The sequence below is a fragment of the Fistularia commersonii genome, chromosome 19 (assembly GCF_037954325.1).
Source record: "Fistularia commersonii isolate RoL2024-O1a breed Wild chromosome 19, RoL_Fcom_v1.0, whole genome shotgun sequence".
In the NCBI taxonomy this organism is placed as follows: Eukaryota; Metazoa; Chordata; class Actinopteri; order Syngnathiformes; family Fistulariidae; genus Fistularia; species Fistularia commersonii.
Window position 1 is genome coordinate 12,735,059 of NC_141302.1, and position 15,588 is coordinate 12,750,646.

At 47.5% G+C, this 15,588-nt stretch overlaps 1 protein-coding gene across 3 annotated transcripts in view; it reads right to left on the reverse strand.

The window, feature by feature from the left end:
- Positions 1-15,588, reverse strand: part of pde5ab (phosphodiesterase 5A, cGMP-specific, b) — a 36,185-nt gene extending 20,597 nt beyond the window's left edge. The window contains exons 1-2 of one of the 3 annotated variants that reach the window (XM_086165844.1): positions 15,488-15,588; positions 653-1,157 (exon numbers count right to left, since the gene is read on the reverse strand). In XM_086165844.1, coding sequence (XP_086021970.1) covers positions 653-1,157; positions 15,488-15,492 — 510 coding nt within the window. In that variant the 5' untranslated portion in view covers positions 15,493-15,588. Of the gene's footprint in view, positions 1-652; positions 1,158-5,747; positions 5,934-15,487 lie in introns of those variants that run through there. The other 2 variants (XM_086165841.1, XM_086165842.1) reach the window with 2 other exon arrangements.

The window sequence follows — 15,588 nt, forward strand, 5'->3', positions numbered from 1 at the left end:
GCTCCCCTGGTACTGGTGGACGGCAGCCTACCGCTCATGGTTTATCCATGATGGGTTAATTCCAGAGAAAGAACTTCCCCACAGGAATAAAGGATACATTATTTACTAAAGTCTATCCAAGTAGTTTTACTGCCTACATGTATGCTTGTGGGTTTTTCCATTCACTTGTCAAAGTAGTGACTCCTTTGTTTATTGTCTAGCCACTGAGGTTAACAAAGTGGTTTGGCTAGCTGTACTCTGGACACTGTTGGGTCCTTGAATGTAGTTTAATGGTTCACAAAAAATCACAGGGTACTGAAACACAAACATGTTAGCAGAGTTGTCCAGTCGCCCTGGTAGAGTAGGGACAAGATGCTACCTTCTCTCAGGTACACTCCTGAGAACCTTCAGCCGCTCAGAATGTCAAAGGTCAGTGTTCACCCAATGAAGGGTGGAGAACGTCACCATGAAGGGGGCCTTGAACCCCCTTTAAACCTCATTGAACATCAAAAGTTCCTTGCATTTCAAAGTTGGGTATCATCTGAAGCCTGTTAGCCCGTTAGCATGGATGTTGTTTGCTACTGACATGTGAAGTATTTAAGTAAGTAAAATAGCTTTGAACTCAAAGTTAATGTAGTATTTCAGACCCTCCCCCAGCTCCCGGCCCCCCTACCAGGAAGAGCGAGTAGCGGTCTGCAGCGATCAGCTCGTTGATGTGCAGGAAAATCTTGTGGCAGAGTGCTGTCACATCCAGATGGCTGGACACGTCCTTCACCAGCTCCAGCAGCCGAGCACAGCGGTCCCCGCCGTCCCCGCCTCCGCTGGTGCCACCTCCCCCTCCGATGCCCCCCTCGCCCATCACAGAACCCCGGAGGGGAATGGTTTCACGGTCGGCGTCACTCAGGAACGTGAGAGTACCCTCGGCGTCCTTCACCACGATGGGTCGTAGCGGGCGGTCAAATTCCGACGCGGAGATCTTTCGGGTAGGAGTGCCGGGGGCGGGGCTTGAGGCTGAGGCTGGGGAGGGGCAACGATTGTCCAGGAGGCTAATAGTGGGTGGGAGGTTGGCGGGAGAGAGGGCGGGGTCTGGGGAGGGCTGGATCCTCTGCTGGGCCGGGTTATCTCTGGACGGCTGGATGGTGTGGACACGCTCAGCAAACCAGGCGTTGACCATCTCCCTGCAGAGACACAGGAAGTAGATGCACAGTTGCCAAACCACAGAACTGCAACTGGGTAATCGGGTGTAGCGACGCCTGGCTAGCTACTAGCTTACACAATTTAGCTCTGAGTTTGTGCAACTGGTCCTTTCTTCTTTGATGTCTTGCATTATAGCATTATTAGCGTTCTAATGTTTTTGGTTTTTTTTTACAAAAGAAGAACCAGTCAAGCTTAACCCAGGTTGCTACTGCGGAGGCTGGAAAGAGGACATTGGAAAGGAAGCGGTGAGTTCCCAAAGACCAGAAGGAGGCAGCTGTGGAACTTGACATCGAACCTGGGGACCATCAACAAGTAGTTTAGGTCCTTCATCTCTGTATCTGGTTCTCTTCATCACCCTGACGTGAATAGAGACAGCTGAAGTGAAGGATAGCAGAGCTTCCCAGCAAGGCCAAAGACGTCCTGCTGCTTCAGGCATTTACCGTTAGCATGTTAGTCTTGGGGACATGTCTAGGGTCAGACTCCAAAAAGGGGAACCACATGCCAATATTACAAAAATCATGAATCAGTGTGCATTTCCTTCAACATCAAGTCATGCTAGTAGGCGGTACTACCTAGTACTGATCATTTGAAGAAGTACTGATTCTTCAACCCGATGGATCCATCTGTTTCCGTCCATGACTGCCGTCGGATGATGTTCATCAGAACAAGCAGAAGGTGGAGCTGAATCTGCAGTCCGGTGTCATGGGGGGTTTCCATGTACACAGACGATGTGATGAAATACAGCGCAACCCGGTTCCTGTCCTGAAGGTGGAGCTTTCTGTTCTGTATCCTGAGGTAGGGGATTCCAGGTTCTGGTTTCAGCAGGTGTCTGGGTTCTCTATATATGTTCACTCCATGTCCTCCTGCCTGGGTTCTTCCTGCACACTCTATGTTCTCCTATCTGGGTTCCCTCAAGGTTCTCCATCTTCCTGCCACTGACGACTAAATTGGAGATACCCAGATTATACTGTGTTAGCATTGTAATACTTTGTAATACTTTGTGTGTATTATCATCCCTGGTGGTTCCTGCAGGGCGTTGTCATGGCGCAGCTGTGTGCTCCTCCATGGTTAAAGTAAACCTGTCAGTAATTAGCCAATTAGCTTCAAGACGAGGTTTACATGAACTCACTTTGACCGGAGCCATTAGATGGCAGAGTGTGTGTGTGTGTGTGTGTGTGTGTGTGTGTGCGTTAGTGTTTGTTTTTAATGGAACAGACGGAACGTTAGCGAGTGCGTGTGTGTCTATAAAACTGCTAGCAGTAAAACTGGAAGTGGAATCGGAGAAGCTCTTTGATTGGGGAGCCGGTCTTCTTGTTTCTCCAGAACCTGATGTCTGCTCCTCCTGTCCTCCTCCATCGCAGAGGAGACGTTACGTAACAGCTACAGGAACCTCTCTAGAGATGGAGGGCATTTCATCTTCTACCCCATCAAATGTGGCCGGGGCTTAACCTGGAAGAGGCAGCTGTCAATTATCCAACCATTCACCCTCTTCTTCACACTCGTGTCTTCAAATAACCTGCTAGCTGGTTTTGGACCAGAGACGGAGAACATGGAGAGAACATACAGAGAGATCCCAGGCAAGAGAACACAAAGAATCATATACCGGGTCCTTCTTCTAGAACATCCTAAAACGTTATGGGTAATTCCTTCCATTGACGGTTTTCCTCGAGCTCTGTTGGAGATGAAGGAAGCACCAGAGGACGATCAGGAGATGTTCCCTAAGGTGGCCATCTTGGATCGGCCTGTTTTATCCCACCAGAAGAAAAAATGGAGATTCTCCAACAGGCAGACACAAGAGGCTTTGTGAGCTGATGCTCTTCATCACCTTCTTTGGGCTTCTTCATGGTTTCCGTGAACTTCTGGGGTACAGGGGGCAATCAAAGGTCTGTTACCGAGCAGGATCTGAGATAGGGGTTCTTAGAGAAGGCGTCCCTGCAATCAGAAGGTTGGCAGGATCCTCGGCTCCACTGATCTGTATGCTGAAGTGTCCTTGGGCAAGACACCGAACCCCCTGTTGCTCCCAATCTTGAAGGTGATGAAAGGGCTGGATTGGTGGAGACCATCTCCATCATGAACGTTCAGCAAGGAGCAGCTTGGGATTCAAGAAGGTATCGGCACAAACAGCAAGCACGGTATCCGCAGTAATCAGCCCGGGAACCAATCAGAAACCACAACGGACAAGGAGGACCAGCGTCCCTGAGGAGGACCTGAAGATGCTCTTCTCCACAAAGAGCAGTGTAGCAGCTCTGGAGGTTCAGCGGAAAGGGAGTCACCTCCAGAGGAGATGGTCCAGGAGCAGCAGGAAGCTCCAGATGGAATCAGTGTCTGCTCTGCAGCACCTGGAGGAAGTGGCGAGGGTGTCTGAGGAGCTTCTGGAGCAAATATGGCCTTCAAGCGTCCTGATGAAGAGCTGAAGCTGCTGCCCGATGGTCGATCAAGTCGCAAAACAAAGTCCAACCAAGAAACATCTGAGAACCAGCAAACACCTGCGAGGACCCAGCAGACCCACCGGGGCGGAACATAAACAAAGAGGTGGAGATACTTCAGACCAGAGGACCTTTTCAGAGGACCATCTTACATGGAGGAAGGGGAGAAAAGAAAAAGAAGCCACTAGAACAGGGGTGTCAAACTAATTTCTCATGGCAGGCCACATACAGCCTAGGTAAATGTCAAGTGGGCCGGACCATTAAAATAATAGCATACTCAGCAATAAATAACCAAAATATAATGTTTTTCCTCTGTTTTGGTGTAAAGAAGTACAAGGACATTAGGAAAATCTTGGAATTTAATGAACAATCCTTTTATAAAACATATCATGAAACACCTCATATTTCCTTAGTAAACGTGTTATTTACATTTATCATTTACATGTAAGAATTGCAACTGATCCCACTGATCGTACAAAGGCACAAAACTTTAAGTAATTGGTATTTAGAAATATAGTAATGCACTTTAAGATTAAATGAGACTTATAAAGAAAGGGATTTTTAAACCATTTACACATGTACATATAAAATCTAAATTGAATCCCTGCCTACACCCTCCAAACTAAAAAAGAGTGCTATTAAATGTGTAAGGAAGAAAGTATTTACCTGTCCTGTAAATGTGTAAATTTCATCCATGAAACATGCATACACATATAATATATACTGAAAATGTATGGATTTGCATGAAAATTGAATTCCACCATACTCTTTTGTAGTGAAGCTGGTGACTAACATTAAATTGTACATATTCGCTAGCAATTAGCTAGCTGGCTTTTACCGCTGCTTCACTGATTTCTCGGCTATAGGTGAAAGTGGACGCTGTGTCCTCAGACCAGCCAGCAATTGGTTGATCTTATCTCTGCTCAGTTGTCTTTGCAAGCTGTCATATTTTTCACTGTGATGACTGTCGTAGTGGCGGAGAATATTATATTCCTTAAATACCGAAACTTGTTGCAAACACGCCAAGCACAAAGGTTTCCCGTGCGTCTCCGTGAATAAATAGGGCGTAGTCAATTTTCCTTTGAAAAGTCTACACTCTTTATCTACTTTTCTCTGTTTTGATAATGACATTTTGGCTAATGAGGGCGTAGCGGGGAGGTAGAGAACAGGGTAGGAACAACGTCGTTACAAGCAGCAGATGGCGCATTGATAATGTCTGCTGATTGGTCTGTCTCAGTGACGCGGCTTGTTTTCTACTCTTACCAAAATAGCGCACCCTTAGTGCAAAAATTTTGAATTGCATTTAATTTAAAAAATTAAATTCTTGTCTTTTATGCACTTTTTTCACTTTCAAATTATCCTGCGGGCCTGATCGAACCTCCTTCAACAATTTCCTTCGGGATTAATAAAGTTGTTCTCTCTCTCTCTCTCTCTTGCGGGCCAGTTCCGGCCCACGGGCCGTATGTTTGACACCCCTGCACTAGAGGGTATGGAGATGAAGAACCAGGGTGTTGAGAGGACACATCTGGATGTAAGGAGGAGGAACCTGTACCACGAAACCTAGTCCTGACCCAACAGCAAGTTAACCACCACAACAAATGTCCAATGAAAGCCCGATTACAAATGGAAAGAACAAACCCCCATGAAAAGGAGTCAGGAAGTGACTTGAGAACCATTACATGGACAGGTGAAGATATCAGGTCGGTGAGCGACAGCAATAAAAGTTAATGATTTTGTGGAGCAGGTGGAGGAGGGGGCGGAGACCCCCCTGGTCTCTCAACCCTGGTGGACTACAAACATGTCTGCCAGGCTGGGGAACAGGTCCGACAAGTCCCGGCAGCGTATTGACAATATTGGAATTAAAGGAATATATATATCAATAACTACATAAAAAATAATATGTATATAGATAAAAGTAAACACTGAATAAATAACTTTGAAATACGTCAGTGTTACAGGCCAAACAAAGAGCTATGAAGTCCATGCGTGCGTGCGTGCGTGCGTGCGTTCGTGCGTGCACGGACTCCCCGCGAACACACGCACGCTCGCACTCCCCGCAGCTTCGCGCAAAACAACAAACACCGATCCTTGTCGTCCGCGCTGGGGGGGACGCGCGCTCGCGCTCGCGCGCACGCGCACGCCTACCTTGACGCCTTGCGGACGAAGTAGCAGCGCGCGAACTCCAGGTGATCGTCCAGCCACGCTTCCATCCGCACGCGCTCCGAGCGGTCGCCGTCCTCCATGGCGACCGGCGCGGCGCGAGCCAGCTGCGCGCGCGCACTCTCACCCTGAGCGCGCGCTACGCGGAAGGGACCGGCGCGCGTGTGAGAGAGAGAGCGAGGGAGGGAAGGAAGTGCGCTCCCGCCTGACTGACGCGCTGCTGGAGGAGAATCCTTCCCTCCTCCTCCCTCTCTCACCCTTTGCTCCCTGATAAGCAAGGATCCAGAGCTGAGACCCGCCCACACGTTATTACCCGTTATTACTGGGTAATATCAGGTCATTACCCTCCATACTTCCAATCAGATTATTGATTGGGGTTACACGTGGCCTTGTTGCAGCTGGCCCGGATATTGCAGCGAACGCAATCATTACAGCTAGCTTTGACATTATATCTAATTTAGTCATTACAGCTAGCATCGGTGTTACAGCTAGCTCCGATGTTGCAGCGAACGCAATTGTTACAGCTAGCTTTGACATTATCGCTAATTTAGTCATTACAGCTAGTATCGATGCTATAGCTGGCACCAAAGTTGCAGCGAACGCAATCATTACAGCTAGCTTTGACATTATAGCTAATTTAGTCATTACAGCTAGCATCGGTGTTACAGCTAGCTCTGATGTTGCAGCAAACGCAATTATTACAGCTAGCTTTGACATTATAGCTAATTTAGTCATTACAGCTAGCATCGGTGTTACAGCTAGCTCTGATGTTGTAGCGAACGCAATTATTACAGCTAGCTATGACATTATCGCTGATTTAGTCATTACAGTTAGCATCGATGTTACAGCTAGCTCCGATGTTGCAGCGAACGCAATCATTACAGCTAGTTTTGCTGTAACAACAAAGAAGCCTCTCAGATGAGGGGTGACATGTCTTCAAGGGAAGTAATTTATGTCCAATTGCCCTGACAAGATTTTGACAAGAATCCACAATGACTTGTAAGACTCAGAACCTCCCAACAAGCATCAACATTACAGCTAGCCTTAACTTAATCATTACAGCTCGCTTCAACATCATGGATAATTTAAGCATTACAGCTCCCATTGATGTTACAGCAAGCATCGATGGTGCAGCTAACTCAAAGATAGCTTTGACATTATGGCTTATTAAGTCGTTACTGCTAGCATCGATTTTACAGCTAGTATCACGATACAACCAGCCTATGTTTGCAGCTAACTCAATTATTATAGCTCCCTTTGATATTATAGCTAGCTGTGATGTACCTGCTAGCCAGGATGTTACAGCTCGCATCAATGTTACAGTAAGCCTTTATGTTACTGATAGCCAAATGTTACAGATGGAATTGATGTTTCAGCTAAGTTAATCATTATAGCTAGCATTATGTCATAGCTATCTTCATTAAATGAGCTCTCAACAAAGTCTCAGATACCACTGATTTTTCTGCTAGCATAAATGTTACAGCTAGACTTTGTTACGGCTACCATCAATGTGACAGGTAGCCACGATGTTACAGCTAGCACTGATAATACGACTAACTTAATCACTACAGCAATGGTAGTAATGGTAGTACAGGTAACGTAAATATAACAGCTAGCTTAAATTGCTACATCTGGTGTTGTTGTGTCCAGCTAGCATCGATGTTACAGCTCAGATAGACGTACAGCTAACATAGATGATACATCTATCGTAACGCTTGCCTTTATGTTATAGCTGGACATGATTTTCCAGCTAATCTGGTCAATGTAGCTTGTTGTAATGTCACAGATAGCTTATCAACACAGCTCGACCTAACAACTTAGCTCGCCTCATCCTTTCAGCTGGTAAACAACTTGCATTACCTTTATGGCAACTCTTACATTCCAGTTCATATCAACATTAGCAATTTCCCTGTTGTTTCAGCTAGCCTTAACAGTGCAGCTAGTCTATGATGCTACTGCGGCCTTGACATTACTGCTAGCCTCGATGCTGTGGCAAAGTTTTTCACCAAGCGTCTGCAACGCTAATAAGTATGGCATGGATAGCATGAAATTAGCTTTCTTCCCTGGATCTATGGGCCATCCTATTTCCTGCGGAGACTCAGCATCCTCCATACATATTTATCGTCCCCAGGAATTAGCCTGACTCTAGGCGTGGCTGTAAAACAAACGTGTGGGTGTGCATGCCTTTGAAAATATTTCAAGCATTTCAAATATTACAAATATTGACGCCACATGTTGTTCGTCTGCTTGCTGTCAAAGTACAAACACTGCGAAAACATGGGCTGTACTTCGTTTCTCATGATGCCACTGGTGTGTTGCTAGCTCGGGGGCAGGTTGCGTCCTATCGGAATATTGATGTTCTGGTTTCCCTGTGACGTCCGACCCTCGCCCGTCCAGTTTGACAACACGGATGTTACCGTGCAAACAGGCTGCACAAGCTAGCAGACCTGGCACACCTGGCCCCCAGGTGCTCTTCCTGTTTTCTAAAATTTGAATGTTTATTTCTGTACTTCCTCTTATCTCCTGCAGTTTGTCCTCTGCTGTTGTGTAAAAGGTACTTCCTGTGTGCTGAAGGTGAGCACTTTGCCACCACCACCACCACCTCTCAGATGCTGCATCCCCATATGAGGACCCAGATGTTCACCTGGATTCATGTCGACAGGAGAGCATACATGTTTGGGACCAGGATTCCATTATTATCAATATTATTTCCTTCTATTATCTATTGATCTAATTCAGCTCACAGAGGGGGGGGGGGGGTCATGGGGCGGCGCCAATCACAACTGACATGTGGACTAAAGGCTTCACCTGATAGGGTAGCTGTCAATCATCACAGAACCCAGTGGAACCTGGAACCCTCTCTCTCTGGTTCCCCTGAGAAAAGGTCAAAGCCAGTTCCTCCACCAAACCACGACTTGTGTCCAAATAAGGATTTTGTAAGAGGGAAGTTGACACGTCCTCTCCAGAAGGACTTTGGTGTTGGAGAAAGTCAGAGAATGTCAGATGGACAAACTCGTGAACTCCCACGTTCCTACGTATCATCAGAGACGAACTACTTTCTCTGCACAGAGGGAAATTCCGACAATAGCGCACAGAGCCAGGGATGATTAGTCATGGCGTGCGGTGCGAGGGGTTCTGTGAGGGAGTTCAAGGGGGTTCTACCCCTCCGGCTTCTTCAGCCTCCAGAGGTTCCTCCAGGGGGGGGTCTCTTTTTAGGAGGTCATGTGAGGTTGATGCTGTCAGGCTGAACTGGATCGAGGTCCTGAGGGGAAGCTCCAGTGAAGTCCAAATCCTCTTCTTTCAAAATAAACAGCTCCTAACTAGCTAACTAGCACCACTAATAGCTTTCAGCATCTGTGCCTGTGTGTGTGTGTGTGTGTATGCTCACGTTGCAGTGGTTTCTGGTGTCCAGCCGGCCGGACAACCCCCCCCTCCACTGATCTGTGGTGTTACCTTACCAGCAGATGGTGGCTAGTGGTCCTCAGGCGGGGTGGAGGAGGGAAAGGAAAGGGGAGGAGGGGGTTGTTCCCAACCCCCCAACGAAACCCCCCACCCCATCCCTAGTTTCTTGACAGACAGCAGATGTTCAATTTCGATTTTCAGAAAACGAGCCGTCACCGCGGGAGTGTTTCTCCAATGGGTTCCACTAGCATGTTCCAGTGAGCTGCATGCTAACAGTGACGCTAATGCAGCGTCAATGAAGCAGCTCACGTCCGTGGATTATGTCCCCCTGTCTATCTACTGGGAGCTGTCAGTTTGGGGCAGTTGCTAACATTAGCAATGCTAATGCTAAACATTAGCAATTGTAACGCTAGCCGTGGGGCAGGGGTGTCAAACTCATTTTAGTTCAGGGGCAACACGGGGGAAAATCTATTCTAAGGTGGACCGGATTGGTAAAATCATGACATATGAACTACTGTTATGTACCTATTGTTCAATTCACTCCTCAAACCTGGTATTTTTTAGCTTTGCGAGCCGGATTAAACCTTTTCACAATCCTAATCCGGCCCACAGGCCTTGAGTTTGACACCCCTGCCTTAGGAGGTAAACAAACCCTTCCTTGTCCTTCTTCCTGAGAAATTCTACGTTAGCAAAACACGTCTACAGAAGGTCAGAGATGCCAAGCCAGTCCCCTTCTCCCCCCAACAATACAAGGTTCAAGCCACCAAATATATCTGCTCAAGTTAGCCTGTTAGCATGTTACCCAGCTAAAGCTGATCTGGATGCTGGTGTAAACAGGAAGGGACCTTGGATCTGACCGGCTGAGGTTCAGGACTTGAACTCCATGGTTTGTGGTATCTTTTGGGGCAGGGGGATCTAGAGTACAAGAGTACTCAAGAGTAATAGAGTACTCCAGAGTACTAGAGACTTCCTGATGTCACACTGATCCAGGAAAGGACTGGGAGACAGAGTCAGACCACATGGGGGGGTCTGGTGTGTGTATGTGCGCCCCCACCCCCTCCCCCCAGGGTGAAGGATCCCAGGCGGGATCTGGACAGCGTCGACGGAGAACTGACAGCTGGAATAAATCTCCACCTTCCCCAGGAGGGGAGGGGGTTCTCCATGTTCATGTTCTCCTCCGACCCAACAGCGCCAGGTGGAAAAGAGTCATGTTCTCCAAACACACCAGTGTGTGTGTGTGTGGGTGGGTGGGTGGGGGGGGGGGTTGTAGATGTAGATCTTGGTGGAGGAACAGAGGGAACAACTAGAACCCACTTAGGAGAACTCCAGACCTTCATTATCTTCATTATGGACCATGCTGGGTCACTGGTTGGAAAGTAAACAGGAAGTAGAACATTATCACGTATTCAATCGCATTGTCTGCAAACAGGCGCAACGACCTCAGTAATCTCACCTCCTGCTGGTGGATAAGAGACCGTGCACGCCCCCCACAGACACGCACATACACCGCGTTTCCTCTTCGACACGTTCGGATGTAATACACAATGCTAAATTTATGACAAAAATACAAATTGACTATAACAGTAATAACAGGTGTAATGAGTTCATCTTGTTGTATTTCTCATAACTTTCAGTGTACAGAGAAGGGTTCAGTCCACACCTGGTTGTGTGTGTGTGTGTGTGTGTGTGTGTGTGTGTGTGTGTGTGTGTGTAAACCCTAATGCAGCCATGTTCAGATGGCTCTTTGAGGGTTAAGACTTTGAGGTTTAAGTTTGGGGTTTTGTTTGTGTTGGATATATTGTGTGTGCTTGTGTGTGTGTGTGTGTTAGTGTGTGTGCCTGTGCAACTGCATGGAAAAATCACCATGTGGAAACACTGGGGGAAAAAGATTGCACTGAATGGAAACACACTTATTAAAAGCCGTGTGTGTGTGTGTGTGGCTGTGTGTGTGTGGCCATGTCAAGTCTCATTGTTGTCCCCAGATGGTGTTCGGTTACCACTCATCATTGGCGCGCACGGACGCACACACACACACACACGCACACACACACACACACACACACACACACACACACACACACACACACACACACACACACACACACACACACACACACACACAGACTATGTCACACGCTGCTAACGTCCCACAGGCCTGGGTGGGACGGTCTATTCATGCTAGCAGTCACATGACCTCACAAACATGGCGTCCAGTGACCTCTAGGGGGTCAAACTGATCATCGCAAACACCCAGGCAACCTTGAGGGCTCTGGAAGAGGTCCAGGAGATACCTACCTGGTAGGATGCTCTACTTTCAGGGACGTCAATGCTAGGTTTCCTGGTAAATTCTTCACGATGCTCCTCTATGCGCTAATCCATCACTAGCATTAGCTGGTTAGATGGTGGGGGATGTTTAAGGTGATTTGCTGATGAGTTTTGGGGGGAAAACTCGAAATGTGGGCATTGAATCAAATGGAAAAACATGTACTTTGTAAGCTAGCATCTGCACTGGAGAGCACAGATGAAGCATAACCACTGACCTTATTTCGTCTGCAACAAACTGCTAACCAAAACACTTTGCTCTCAGCCAAATGCCTTCAGGTAGCTAATATTAGCATGCCAACATGCCACCGGGAGAGTTTAACCGAGTATCACATGCTATTAAGCCATGACCATGGGGTGATGGGAGTGAAAGCAGGTCTGAACAAGGACCCTTGAGTCCTTCCACCTATTAGACCCTATTAGCTCCACAGCTACATGAACACAGATTAAATCTGCTGTCTCTTCTACACGTTCTAAATGTTCTCAGTTTGTCGGGGGGGGGGGCTTCTTAGACAGCTAGGTCTACAGTTCCCAGTGGACATCCTCAATGCCTGTAGTCCCCTCCCTCCCCCAACCTCCAGGCCCCATTTCTCTGCGGCGCTAACTGAATTAGCCTTGGGAAGGCAGCCGGCTGATGAATAGCCGGCACTAGGTGTTAGATAATGGACTGATCTGGAGCAGCCATTATTGCTGAGGGTGAGGGTGTTGGGGGTTGGGGGGCAGCAGTGGATGCTGATGCTCAGCAGAGGACAATGCTGCAGTGACACATGTTGCTCTGCAGACACTAGGCCATAAAAAGCAACAGCATGGTAAAAAAAAAGAGGCCCTGAATATCACGCTAGCAACTGCTACTAACTTTTATCTCGCAGAGAAAATAGCAGGAACGTCGGGTGATCATTATTTTATACTTCTTTTCCTAAATAGCATTTCAGCTAACATGCAGGGAGCCAGCCATTTTGCTACCAGCTACAAAGCACCAATAGGGATGTTCCAAGGTGAAGATTAGCAACACAATGCAAGGACATAGGAACAGCAGCTTGCCCCAAGAAGGTGGAGGAGGAAGTGATGGAGATGATGTATAAGGTGACAGCCACCATGGAGTAAAAGAAAAACTAGCGAAGTGTTTACAGTCCTTGAACGTCACGCTAGCAGCTGCCACTAACTTCTATCTTGCAGACAAAACAGCAGGAACGTTGATTGATCATTATTTTACACTTCTTTTATACTTCTACAACTGCTACCACTACTTTTGGATGGAGTTGATGTATATGGTGACAGCTACCTTGGAGTAAAAAAATAACTACTGAACTGTTTACAATTTTTCTATTTTTAGTTGTTCTCAAAGCTGATTTTGTCTGAACATTGTGCAGATGTTCTCCAGAAACTGCCTCACCAGCCTCACAAGTTCCCCCAAACTCCAAGAAACTACTGGATCACAAATAACTGGAGAAACTCCCTGGATGTACAGAATGTGGACAGGAAGTGACTGAGAGTCACACGGACTGGTTGAACCACCAGATTCTTCAAAAACCCACTCAAAAAGCAGTTTGACACTGATGAAGAACGGAGGACCTCTTGGACCCAAAGGCAGCAGAAAGGAAAGTACGTCGTCGTTCCCAAACCTCTAAAAACCACCAAGGAATCGAAACAACTCCCGGGTACTTCAGTCATTAGGATTTGTTGTCCTCATACGAGGACCTCCCAGTTACTTAAACTCCACCTCCTGAAAGTCCACTCATTTTTCTCATGTGGAGACCTCAGAATCTCAGTTCCCCGCATCTTGAACTTAGTCCACTGGAACTGTACCTTGTTGTCCTCAAATCGGAGAACCTCAGATTTGGAGCTGAGTTCAAAAACAGTACTCAATATTTTGTTCTCTGTACCTTCTATTTAATTCTTAGCCATTTGGACTTCTTGTCCTCTTATGGGGTTCTTGATAGTGGAGTTCTTTGCAATAGATTAGGGCTTGTCTTCATACAAAGGCAACAGATTTTGGGTTCTCTGTTACTTGTACTTCATCTACCTAAACCTTTACCTATTGTCTTCATATGAGGACCTCAGAGTTCAAGTTCCCAGCACCTTACACTTTGTTGACCACACCTGACTTGTTCTCATACAAGAACCTCAGATTTGGTGCTGTTTGCAACTTCTACTTCACTCCACATAATATTGACATGTTGTCCTCAGATTAGGATCATAGAATACACATTCCCTGCCCCTGACACAATTGAGTTAGACTTGTCCTCATAAGAAGACTTCAGATTTTCATGCCTGAAGTTCTACCTTATTGTCCTAAACTTGTCCTCGAATGGGGACCCATAGACTTTGAGTTCCCTACACCATGTACTTTGTCTCCTAAAGCGGACTTGTTGTCCTCATACGAGGATCTCTGATTTGCAAGTCTTTGAGATTCTACCTGACTGTATTCAGCTTGTCCTCATATGGAGACCTCTTATTTGGAGTTCTTTGCTCCCATTCTTTTTGACTCATTGTTCTCATATGAGGACGCTCTCCACGCCTCCTGGTGGCAGGAACAGGAGAAGAGTGAGTCGCAGCAGTAGGCTTGATGCTAACTGGACCAGATTGTGTCCATGTTTATCAGTGTGAGCATTACCATTTGTAAAATGCTACCAAGCTAACAAGGGGGGAAACAGGAACCTCCGCCAGCTAACTAGCTGACCGTATAAGGACCTGAGAGAACGGCTAGTCTGGGCGGCAAAGGCTAAGTAAACGTTAGGAAGTCAAATAAACTTTCTATCCCTGTATGAGGACGTCTTTGCAGACCATCCAGAGATGCGATCCAAACCCATTTAAGGTTTCGCTGATACAGAACATCTCAGGGGACGCTTGGGGGAAATCACAACAAACAAGCGCTGGGTTCACAGGGGTTCAGTTGGACACAGAACCAGACAAAAACAGAACCATGTGATGAGCCACTGCGGAGAACCTCAGTGGTACCACCAGCAGTTCTCCTGGTTTCTTTCAGGATGATTAGAAAACGCCACTGGAGAGTGCCGCAGAACATCGGGGACGGCAGGGATGGGCTCTCCTGCTTTAGAACCCAACCCACTGTTCCCCAAAACAAGCCCCCCCCCCCCACACACACACACACACCAAGGATCTAACAGGCCTTACATGGGCAGAACATCTCCATAACTCATATGTCATTAGAGCTAGATAAGAGGGGGGTTCTTGATAGTCACATGACACGGAACCACGTTCAATATCAAACCGGTGTCTAAGGAGTCTAAGGAGGAGGAGGTTACTGACCGTTTCCATGGCGAGCTCCAGACTCCGCCCCCCCAGCTGTCAGCTCCGGATCCAGGTGAGTCCCGGTCCCCGAGCCAGGTTCTGGGCCGGCTGCCGGCGCCGGGCCCCTTTTTAAGGTGCTGGCATGTGCTGATTTACATCAGCGGGGGAAGGGGGGGGGGGGGGGGGGTCTGCACACACTCAGTCTGACGGTTGTGTAACGGAGGCTCTTAAAGGAACCCTATGTAAGACCTGGAGAGCCAGGCACCTCCTTAGCTAACACTGCAGTCCATTAACCTAGAGAACCCTTGCAGGAGAACATGGGGAAGCCGAGCTGATCATGTGACCAACGCAGGCAGGTGCAGCAGAAGCTTGCCCATCTTCATTTCCACCTGACCTTCATCAGAAGCTCCGCCCCCACCTGCACCTACACAAGGACTAGGAGGTCTCCATCTTGGACCCAGACTAGATGTGGTACTTCCACCTCCTCCACCACCTTCTCCATGTTCTTCACCACCCTGAGGAGGACTCGTCATGGTCCCTTGACTTCCTGCGTCCCTCAAGAGAGTCACACCCAGGATTTTCCATTATATCACCAATGAGTGTCGCACATACACACACACACACACACACGAGAGAATAAAAATCCCTCCTCTTGAAGAGAAAACATCTTCATTCTTCACACAGCAAACGCTTAAACACACACACACACACACACACACGTGCACGGTGCCGGTCCAGACTGTACTCACCCCATTGTGACGAAGCCCCCTGAGCTCGGCAGGCTGGGGTGTGTGTGTATCTGCGTGTGTGTGTGTGTGAAGGGGTGGTTCCTCTCCTCCCACGTTCTCCT